Raw genomic sequence first — 12177 nt, forward strand, 5'->3', positions numbered from 1 at the left:
ATAATTACGTACCAAAACAATCACACCTGATTAAAAAAATATAATAATTGCCTTACGCATGTTAGAAGCACTTTATTGCAGCTTCCCCGAACTTTTTTAGAAACGAAATTATCGATTCAGCCAAACCGGAAGTGAGGAAAACTCAGGAAGACGAAACGATAACAAACAATGGCGTCTATGCAGAATGAACGTGGAAGGGCAAATATACCAGACAAAGAAGAAGGATTGTACGAGGTATCCAGTGATGATAGCGAGTCAGAAACATCCTCTCGGCTTTCCTACGAAAATGTAGTTTTAGGAACTGAATCTGAATCCGGTTCAGTAAGCGACGATGGTGAGAATATTGAGCCAGACGATGGATCATTACGTCCTTATTTGTTCTAGCCCGAGGTGATGGAGTTAGTTCACGGCATGGGCAATGGCGAGGATGACCAGGACCAGGCGCCAGATGATGCACCCCTACGCACAAATAATCTTGACTGGTAGGTCCCTAAGCATAGCTCACGCTAGGCGCTATATTATATATTGCAAAAGTTGGCATGCATGTACTGTAGGCCTATGGCTATGCCCGAGGATGACTGCATGTAGGGTACATTTCATAACATACCAGGGTCAGGTTCACATAAATGATCTTGTCACATTTATTATTGTATATGTAACAGCCTTATGGGCATTAATTACATTAATAAATTGAAATGAATTGTATACTAGCATGATATACAGCTAGAGCCAATCGGTCTTTTGACATAGTAGGGTCCTAATCCTAGGCTAGCCAGGCTGCCTGTCAAGTGTAGGCTGTACTCACAGTACTGTTAGTCTATCATGTCTATATGATGACTGTAGTGTACACATTCGACACTGTGTACCGGATTATCGGATGACGAGGCCTCCGGTCGCCAAATCGACAGGCAATAAATGGCGTTGTACACAATGGTACAGGCTAATGTTGCATTAAATCAGCTAGAAAACATAATAAAATACTCACTTCTTATGTATTCCACTTTCAATTTGAGCTAGAGACAGAGGAATCTCGAAACAATCGTCAGTAAAATGACGGGAGCACACGACTGCCGAAGTACTCGTCAGCTTCGACTCCGTGAAGTTTGCCCGTGTTATCTGAACAAATTTCACCCACTGCCGAATGGTTGGGTTTCTTGGAAACGCATGCGTCGAAACGCCATTCTCTGCATTTGCTGTCGCACTACAGCCATACAAAACACATCTATTCACCATAATAAAGGTTGGCTATTCACATGAAAATTCTATTGAATGTCCGCCATTGTTTGTGCCCGTCTTCCTTTGTTTTCGTCATCACCCGAAGATTCCCGAAGTATTTCGTTTCATTGAGAGGGCGTGGTCGGGAGCAGTACAATTGAAAATAAAATGAAACTAGGCGCATGAAATAAAAAAAAATGGTTTATTATGTAAACACATATTTCCATTTGAAAGGGGAGTGATTAGTAAAATATGCATGAATAATAAAATAAAAATGTTAACTAGGTGAAAAAAGGTAAGATACACTTGTTGAGAGCTAAAACTAGTCTTTGCTGCTGCCTCAAAGAGGAGCAGGGGGGAGACGGGGGAGACGGGTGAGGCTGGTTCAGGAGCCCAGACACACTCACAACTATAAATGAACCAAAAACAAATATATACACAAGTTTCAATGTTTTTTCATATTGGTTATGGTATGTTATTGGTTATGGCCATGTTCTTATGATTTTATGATTATTTAAATGTATACAGTTCTGTTTCATATGGGTGTAGTCTCTTTATTTCCCCCTCAAAATGCACCAGATTGATGCATTTAAGTCCAACATTTAAAAAAAAAATCTTACTGGCCCCCCTAGAGGATTTGAGGTCCACCTCCACTTAAAATATGTTCACATGGATAGGTTCCTAAATAGATTTGAACATTTTTTTTAAATAGTGACCCATGTCCATATGTTTATTCTGGGGTAGTAGATTTAAAGTTTAGGGCTATCACTATGGGCAGCAACGCTGTAAATATTGACAAATAAATCCAGGAAAATGGCACAAAAGAAAACTGGTAGTGGCCTGGCTGGGTGTATAATTCCCGGCCTGATTTATTGTCCCAGTCCGGCCCTGAGCAGGTCTGTGAGGTAGGGGGGGGGGGGGGGCCTGATTGTACTACTTTTACTCGCTACAGGGTGTACTTTGAGGGTTTGTGACTCTGCAGACCGTTTACATGCAGAAAAAGCTACATGAGGGGACGGGTAATAACCAGAAAAGCATGACATGGGACCTCTCAGTCCAATTTCCTCTTTTACTCTTTTACTTGCAATAGAGTATTTTAACCATTGTATTGGTTTTTCAATTCTGAGAAAAAACCCCACATCTGATATAAAGATTGTACTTTTATCACATTTGTCTAAAACCTGTAATCGAATTTATAGTGTGGATTATATGTTGGCTTTTTAGAAAATGAAAAACTCCTTAAACACTGTAGCAATCATGTAAACATTTACCTGATTGCTACATTAACCTTATTAAATGTGTTTTGACTTGCAATATTTAAGGATTGATACCTGCATCTTCACATTTAACTCGGTAAATCACACAGAACTAGGCCTTTTAAATGTTAGGTCTTATGGGAACTTAAAGAGTGAGTTCACTATATCCCAAAAATACATACAGGATTTTCTCACTTCCTCTATTGGTATGTACTGTAGCTCTGGTTTTACTTTTGCCAAGGTATTCATATATCCTGACTAGTTATACTTCAATACAAATGATACAAGATGGATCTTTCAAGTTTTCTTTCTAATCTAACCTAACCAATGAAAACCAAAACCATATATGCCTGGATACCACGAGACAGAGAGACACTTTAAGTTCCTTTCATAAGGAAGTTAGTGTGCAGTAGTAATACTGCAAGTTGTGGACTGCACTAAGAGCTTGCGTTTCATTTTTTTTTTGTTGCATTCATCATCTCTGGTCAACTGTATTGTCACTTCATCATTTTTCAAAATGAGAAATGCAGTGTGTGTAAATGTTTCCATGCAGAAATGGACCGTTTGCGTGTGATCTTATATAGCAAAGACCAAAACAATGCAAAACTACTGCAAAGTGTACGAATCTCATCCTATGCGCCAGACAATGCAACACATGGTAATGAATACACATCTTTATTACATTCTTCACAAAAACATACTTCTCAATACAAAAAGAAATAAATGAGGCACATACCAAATGATACTCGGAGTCAAGGCAAAACAACCCCCATTCAAATATGCATAAATAATAATCTTAAATGACCAAATAGTCATATTTGCTTTGCACTTCAACCCTTTAACTTTACTGACACAAAAGAATCCAGTATTTTTGCTCGGAATGTTAAAAACGTCACTTGTGTTATTGTGTCCACTTCCCCCCCCCCCCCCCATGTTTTATCCAAAGAAAACAAGCTTTACTCTAGTTGGACTGGTTATGCAAACAGGAAATATTTCCTTCACTTATGAGAAAAAAGGGAAATGAATCTGAGAAATGACACTTTATAAAAAGCTAAGACTATTGTTCCCTCATTGGTCTCGGTAACCGAACATTTTCACTTCCGTTTGTCAAATAACAATACTGAGGGGGAAAGACGATACTGAAGTACAAACACATTAACATTCACAGGAATCATGGTTCTTTGTATAGAAGATGGAGTGTAAGATTAACACAGACATGGGTGTTTGATCAAAAACATGTTTTACATTAAAAAACAAACTCTAACGTTTCACTTTTTAGTTGCCCTTACTAAAGCCTTGGAATCTCCTTAATGTCATCAATAGCTCAGCAAAGAACACTGAGAAAAAGAAGGGCTTTGGCACATACAAAAATCCCTGGGATAGAAAACTAGCCAAGCCAAAGAGATTGACTTTTGTGGTCACTTTAAATACAAAAATCACAGAAATACAGTTCATCATGAGATGTGTAACATTGGTTCTCGCACAAATAGGGGTAAGAAAACAATTCCATACAATACTAAAAAAGGATCTGACCAAAGAAAAAGGTTCAACATCCTGTGAGACTTGAGGGTTTATGCCTTCTTTGGACAATCTCTTTCCCTTCCTTCCTAGTAATCTGTCCCATCTTCTTGGCACACCGGCTCTTCTTCCTGGTAACCTTGGTAACCCTCATCTTGTAATTCTGGGATGTATTCGCGGGCGCCGACAGCTCCGTTTTGCTCATCTGGGACCTCTACGGCTTTAGGACAGTACTTGGCGTCATAGATCTGTCGGCCCAGGCCAAAGTTCTGGCCGCTCTGGTTGGCTCCCTGGCTGTAGCCCATCTGCAGGGACATGGTGCTGTTGTCACACTTGTCCGTGCCCATCTTCTGATCGTAGATGGCCCGCCGTGTCCCCGGAGCAGTCATCCCAGCCTGCAGTGGAGACGGGGACAGCGAAAATAAGTATCACATGTAAAAAACATTTTTCAATGACAGTTTTCTTTGAGCAGATTCCAAATGTACCTACTTCTCATGGCCAATGGTCTTAATTATACGTTTATGTTATTCAAAAGAAGTTCATTTGCTGTTAACATCTCTTATGTTATTTTTAGTGAAGTACACCACAAATAACCTTAAAACATTCATTGGCTTTCATAAAGCATTTCGACATAACCCGTCAAATCAAAGGATTCAATATATTCATTACAAAGATAGTGTTTTTTTTTTTTGTTTTTTTTAAAACAAGGGCTTAGGGGTGCTTATGCTCTAAATAAAACAAGGAGAAAAATGCATTGTCCACTATTTTTCTAACATTAACATTTTCACTAACATTTCTATGAAAGCTATTTAGTTTTGTATTATCGGCTCTAATACGCAATATTCGGCCCGATATATCCTACTTGTTGTGAGATTTGTATTTATTTAATGATTTGGCGAACAGATCCAGTCTTCAAACCAGAAGTTTCTACAAGAATAAACATGACACTAGTTCACAGCAGTGGGAGAACATGTGATGCCCTGAGGCTCATTTTCACTGGCGTCCTATAATCAAGACTTCATGAGAGGTTGGAACGTGAAGCAGTACCTGGCTGGCGCCCTTGTTGGTTCCCATCTGCAGGCTGATGGTTGTGTTGTCCATGGGGGGCTGGATCTGAACTTTGGGGTCATAGAGGTGCCTCCGGGTGCCATATGCGTTCATACCTGCTTGACTGGCACATTTGTTGGTCCCCATCTAAAAGACAGAAGCCACAGTAAATATTTGGGAACTCAGAGGAGCCGTAAATTACGGCTCCTAACCGTAATAGCGTAGCAGACCCAGAGATCCATACTCGCCATGTGCACGAGCATAGCCGCGGCCGGGAAGACATTTTACTTAGGTGTGCAAAACATAGCAGAGTCGTGCGGACTCAGAGCCGTAACCGTATAGCAGCAGATCCAGAGATCCAGCAGACTCGTCGTCATGCAGGACAGTGCATGACGTTAAGGATTTCGGGAGATGGCCCTCTGGGCCATCTAAGCTAATTTACAGATGGCCCTGAGCCCAATAGAGATTGCCCTGAAAAATGCGCGCGGAGGGTTTGGGGGGCCTCCCCCTAGAACATTTAGATTTTTGCAGGTCTTAGATGCTGTCTGGTGCATTCTCTAGACTGAATTATAAGATGAACCACCACAATATTATATTGTACAATTTCAATTTTATTCTTCATTTCACTTGTTTGTTCTTGTTTGCGTTTGCTCGCTTGCATGCCCTGCATAGCTTTAAGAAACACTTAAGTTGTTGGTCAAGACACTAAAAAAGTAGAAAACATTACATTCAGTTATAACTGCCAAAACAAACATTATTTACACTATTATGGCCCCTGTTAAAAAGGTTTGTAATGTTATCTACTGTAAGTTGGTCAAACGAATGCCTCCTCATCCGGAAACTGACCGAGCAGACCCGAGCAGCAGTCGAGAGGAGCCGAGCGCATCCGCGAAGCACACAAAATGGCGACGTCAGAGTTCCCGTTAGCCGGCAAATCTAAATCTCTTCGGTCAAAATGTCCGGTCAAAATAATTTCCCTTTAGCGCAATACCGCTTCAGTTGCGCCACTTATGTGACAGACAAGAATAGTCCATTCTAATGTCAAACACTTAATGTGGAGAAAGAGATGTCCTGGATGGGTTGATTGTGCGTTGATCTGTTGGTAATGCCTCGGGGTTCCGGTAGGCATGTAAACAAATGCATAATGCTGCGCTATACTTTGTGGCCTCACCCGGTTGCATAGCGACTAGGGATGCTCTGATCGCCAATTTCGGGGCCGATCGCCGGAATCAGTATCGGCCGATACCGATCGCCGATCCGATCGAGTGGGCGGGGCCTAAATGGAAGATTTAAACATCACTTTAAATCTTCCATTTAAAGTGATGTTTAAACTCAGTTAATGCGGCTCATTCACTGGCGCTTCCACAAACAACAATCAACTTAATTATTACATTGAAATTATGTACATTATTCAAGTTTACATTCACTTTGGATAATAACACGGGAGAAATGAGCGGAAGCGCTCTCTTTTCCTCTCTCCCCCTCCCCTCTCTCCCCCCCTCTCTCTCTCCCGACAGCCTGTCAGTATCTCATGCAGCTCACTGATCTAGTAATGAGTGACCCGACAGTGAAGAATAAATATTTATAATAACTAGTTTAGCTTGTTCCAGAGGTAGATAAAATAGCTAAGTGTGTTAGGTCTAACTCTTGTGTGTTTCGTCCCGCTTACCGGTCCGGCGGGTGGAGCTGCAGGATTTCTGCTTCACACACACGTTGCATACCGATATTTTACTGTCTTTTTCGGACACCTTAAAATAATGCCAGACCGGTGAAGCCATGTTGGCGAGCTTGTTTTGCCACACAGAGAAAAGTGTCATGTATTTTACGTCATGCGATCGGCTCTCGCGATCGGTATGTTTAGAGAGCAACGATCGATCGGTAGAGAGTGAGTATCGGCCGATATCGATCGGTGACCGATCGATCGGAGCATCCCTAATAGCGACACTTATTGTTTAGATCGCGCATATGATTAGATCTACATGCACACTGTTCTCATGACCCAAATATGTATGTGTATATATATATATATATATATATATATATATATATATATATATATTCATTTTAATTAATTTCTTATTTTTCATAGTTATTTTATCATGGGTGGAGATACTGGGTGAAGATATGCTTGATTTTTTTGTGTGTGCATTTAAAAAAATAAGTGTTTTGCATTATATGTATATAGTTATTTTAATATGTACCTGTACTAAAGCTAATTTTGCACAATTGTGTTTTAATAATAATAATTGTATAATTAAGACCTTTTATATATTCTAACTGTTTTGCAATTTTCTATCATTTGTCATTGTTTTTCTTTTTGTGTGCTATGTTCAAAATAAACATTTTGCCAAGTAAGATCCGTATTGGAAATGCAGCTATTACACGCAGGAGACTGTTGCACAACATGACAATTTTGTTAGAAGTCTACACTGAAACTTCGTTTAGACCCGGAAACATAATGGACTTAATCAAAATCGCGGGATCCGTGAATCCAGGACAATGATTGAGAGAGACCAGTAGCCTACGAGTTAGTCAGCGGAACTTCACAGACTCAGATTCGCAAATCCTGACTCACTGTGCAAAACACAGCAGACTCGTGCGGACTCAGAGCCGTAACCGTATAGCAGCAGATCCAGAGATCCAGCAGACTCGTCGTCGTGCACCAGTCAACAGCAGATTCAGATTCACCAAATCGCAAAACCACCCTTTTTTGTGATCAACATTTTTTATTACAGCAAAAGGCACTGTGTAGCGGAGGTTAATATAACGTCAGTTTAATATGCTCGTGAAATGCAACAAGTTTTCGGTTTCACCGGTAGGATTTCTACGCTCTTGGTGATGCTGACTCATATGACTCAAATGACTCGTATGATCCGGATCTCTTCAATGACTGACTCAGAAGACCCTGAGTCCGTAAAAGGATCCGGATTTGCCATCTCTAGAACACAGTGGCTCAATGTTGCATAATATCAACAAGGATGTGAGTGATGTTTATCTTGTCATGACACTAGGCAAAGATTTCAAGTTTCAGTCAGCTGTCAGAAATGATACTCAGAACTCAGCAAGTCGTACTGCACGTTCCCTCACTGTGTACAGTGGGTAGCCCTCATCTCTACCTGACATATATCTTGTCAACTGTGACAAGGACAAAACAGAGGCATAGGAAGCACTGAGAAAAATGAAGGATTTATACTGAAGTATGCGAAGCTTGACATGAGATGATGCAATAGTTTCGACACATGAAATAGTGAGCTCGGCTGTCAGGGCACTCACCTCTGGCGATACAGCCAAAGATATCAATCCATGGAGTAATATTTCATCAAGTTCAATTTTATACTTGTATTGGCAATGTTTTATCTCGTCACATTTGATTATTTAGTTTGCCACAGTATTGACTTTGACTGTCAAAACTGGACCAACAAAAACATAAAAAGGGGGGATTGATTTATATGAAAGAAGAAATAATTGAGAAGTCTAAATACAAGGAATGCGATACGTTTGGAGATTTTAGGATTTGTTTACACGTATCTTCTTGTTTGCTCAGTAACAAAAGATAGGTTCATATCTAATTCTTAACTGAAAAAAAGACATGTACCTGTAGTCCAATGACACACTGTCCTGCCTTCATCTTCTCATCATCAAACTTCCTCTCCTGCTTGTCAGAGTACTTCACCCCAATGTCAGTGTTCGAATGGCAGCCCTTGGTCTTGGCCTGTGAACAAAAAGAAGCAGTAATTAGCTGTGATGGTAAATAAACTAAATCCGATCTTTCACCATGATAGTATAAAACTATTCTAAGAAAACTTTACTCCCACCACAGATTCTGGTCACTCACCATGCTAGCGAGAGCGAGCAGCGTCGACTGGACCTGCGTCATGTTTCCGTTTTCAAACAGGTCGTTGGCTTCGAAGAGATCATGAGGCTTCAGGCCGAACACTGTGGTGGCTCTGCAGAAGTTAGTCAGGTTCTCCAGCTAAAATCACAACAAACAAATATAAAGTCTGTTGTCATTCATATTTCTTATTTATATGAACAAGTCCTGAAGTTGTGAAAAACTGTTTTGCTATTCAGCCGTACTTGAATAAGGGAGTGCTTTAACTGTGACTGTCTGCACGTCAGAATTAGAAACCAGTTTCAGAAACAGCTCTAAGCAGCAAAAGAAACTGCCACTTCCCTCGTAGAGAAAAAGGGACGACAAAACAGCCTCAAAGAAGAGCTACCAAAAGCCATTCATTCTGCCGCACCTTTAATTGGTTAAAAAGTGTGTGTGTGTCATCCTCCAACTCACCTGATGCCAGTTCAGCGCTGACTGGTTGATCTTTTTCACAGAGCCTGGGCTCAGTTTGTTCATAAGGCTGGAAGGGGGAAAAGGGGAGTTATTAAAGTGTTTCAAAGCACTGTACAAGATAAAAACAGAACATCTGGAATGTTCTCTTACGTGCACAGAATGACTCCATTCTTCAGGCCTTTCTGGAAGTCGGGCCCGATGGTACAGCCGGTTTGGTCTTCGATCCAGACCCTCAGCTCCTCCTCTTTCTGAGCGTCATACTTCTGTGCGATCTGGTTGGGCAGAGAGGTCAAAGGTCACGTGTGCCAGACTAATTGCAGTAATAACAGCTAGGTGATTTGTTAAACAGTCAATGCATTCATAGAGTTTGACTCCTTTGTTACCAGGTGAAACATATCTTCCTGTCCCCAGTGACCTCCCACACATCACTTACTTTTTAAAAACCTAAATACACAGATTGTTGTTGTTCTCAAAATGTGATCATGACTGCATTGATAAAGTTTCACGGTCAGCTCTTATTTTCTCTTTGCCTCACTGTAGTATGCTACTACACAGAGGGTTTTTTGTCTTTGTTTAAGACACCACACACAGTTTGGTAAACTGCTAAAAACTCCCCTGAAACACAGGAAGGCAGTGGCTGAGAGTGGGAGGGGGCTGAGCATTTTAGGGGGCTTTTTTAGGGCACAAAGATTGACTTTCTTGTGAGGGCGTCACACTGAGGTGCTACTTTGATTTACAGGCTTCATTTTATTTTATTGGATGACATAAGTGCAGGAAAGCTGGCTCCGAAAGAGGCCACAAGAAGAGCATTATGATCACGTTATCAAGACTGAAGTCTGTTGTGTGAAAAACTAGCAAAAAGAAAGAAACTAAAAGTTATAGACTTCTTCTCCCCAATAAAGGATAAGGTGTTGACTTTGAGCGTGCACACCAAAACAACCAGCTAACAATCTTGCTCTGACCCAAGGGCAAAGAGAAGCTGAACCGCAGAGTTAAAGCTACCATATACAAAGACCACGGCCACAGTCGGCTCACAGCTGGTTGTACTCTTAAGGAATGTCTGTCTTCTAATTACATTTCCTTCATTCAGTTAACCCCATATTTAAAAAAAAAAAAACTCTAGCTGTTTTAATTGACCACAAAAAGTCCTAGAGGTAATTTAAAAAGACAAGCTGAACACAAGGAATTTACCCCATAGTGGTTGGATAAAAAAAAGAGCTGAATGAAGCAGAACTGAGTGTGGATCCAGTGAATGAATTCACACTGTTGCTTATTGCAGCTGATGATGATTTTATACATCTATAAAAGTTAAACAAGGGGGCTAAGAAGAGTGTTAATCTTCAAATGCCTCAGATTTCACGGAGGAGGATACGTCACTGATGGCAGGAAATACCACTCATATCAGCATCTCTTTTGTCCCCCCCCCAAACCCACCCTCCCCTTCAAGGACATCACTGTAGTAGACAGAGGAAATGGGTTTACTTTACGTCCGGCAAATATTGTTCTGTAGGACTTGGAGGAGGGGACATGACCTATTCTCTACCATACAAGGGCACAGCCAAGGAATGCAGAATAATAGAAAAAAAAAAAGCTGAAGGTGAGTTACTGGTTGGCATGTGAGCAAAACATTAATCTCCATCTCTCAGGAGAATAAGCCGGCAAGCAAATGATTGCAAAGATAAAAGTCAGTGCTGCTATTAAAAGAGGAATAAACAGAGTCACACAACTTTAAAAAAAAAAAGGGAAAAAAAGGCTTGTATACTGCTCAGTATGATACACAATACTGTTGTCAGGAAAGTAATCTCCAGCATCAGCCATGGTATTTTAAGTGGATCCGGGTGTGCATGCTGGTCTAAATAAACAAGGTGCTTTTCCCCCCCATCAAGGACACACTCCAAAAGTTCAAAATGACCAGAGAGAGGTCACTTTGGAGACGGTTTCCTTTGTGTCATGTTAGCATACAAGGGGTATTTTGCTGCAATACAAAAAGATGCAGCAGGGACAGGCAACAAAAAGGATGAATGACATTCAAGCTGGGACTAGCAGATAAATTACATTATCTGATAATGCGGGTCACAACGCCGGGCAACAAGCTGCACGGGGTATAGAAAATGCTGGAAACAGGGTCAACTATTTTGCCACAACGACACACATCTTTGCCAAAGAGGGCAACGCCCATAATCTGTGTTTTGCATGGAGGGAAAAGTTATCTATATTTTGCTATTCAAGACAGAACATTCAAATATGGAATTACAATTGGGAAAGTGTACTTATTAAGTTTTAAGGACATGATAAAGTAAGCGTATCCGGTATCGTTTTAACATACACCTCAAAATACCTGACCTGAGCACGCATATCAAAATGGAGGACAGGTGATACTCGCGAGAATCACAAAGAAGAAAAGTTCAATACAACTTTCTTTATATAATATATATATAAAACATTTGACCACCTACCTTGTTTTTGATTTCCGCTGATAATCCGAAGGCTGGACCCTTGTTAAAAGACATTGTCAAATAGTTATATTTTTTCTTTTAGGATAAAAAAAATAGACAACGACTTGAGGATAAACACTGCTCTGAATAATCTTCGACTTTCTCTTCCAATGAGACCTCGCAGTGAACTAAATACTTCCTTTCTCTTCTGCAGCCGCCAATTACAGCGCTCCCACGGTCACTGCCAAAGAGCGTCGATCCGAGAGTCAAGATAATTCCCTGCCAGCAGTTAAGCGAGAAAAAACAGGCGCGCGAAAATGTATTTTAGGTTTGTGTAGGATTCAGCATTTTAGCTTTTGCTAGCAGTATGAGGCTTTTTATCCATCGGAATAAAAAAAATTAAATTAAAATCACTCAA

At 40.6% G+C, this 12177-nt stretch overlaps 1 protein-coding gene across 1 annotated transcript; it reads right to left on the reverse strand.

Moving 5' to 3' along the window:
- Nucleotides 1–3130: 3130 nt before the first annotated feature.
- On the reverse strand, nt 3131–11951 carry cnn2 (calponin 2). The gene is made up of 7 exons (XM_034104135.2): nt 11781–11951; nt 9475–9596; nt 9325–9391; nt 8872–9009; nt 8632–8748; nt 5037–5183; nt 3131–4384 (listed from the first exon to the last, which is right to left on the reverse strand). Exons 1-7 carry the CDS (start codon nt 11832–11834, stop codon nt 4079–4081), a joined length of 951 nt encoding a protein of 316 aa, XP_033960026.1. The 5' UTR covers nt 11835–11951; the 3' UTR covers nt 3131–4078.
- Between the last annotated feature and the right edge of the window lie 226 nt (nt 11952–12177).

This window comes from Pseudochaenichthys georgianus, chromosome 17, assembly GCF_902827115.2.
Source record: "Pseudochaenichthys georgianus chromosome 17, fPseGeo1.2, whole genome shotgun sequence".
NCBI classification, from domain to species: Eukaryota; Metazoa; Chordata; class Actinopteri; order Perciformes; family Channichthyidae; genus Pseudochaenichthys; species Pseudochaenichthys georgianus.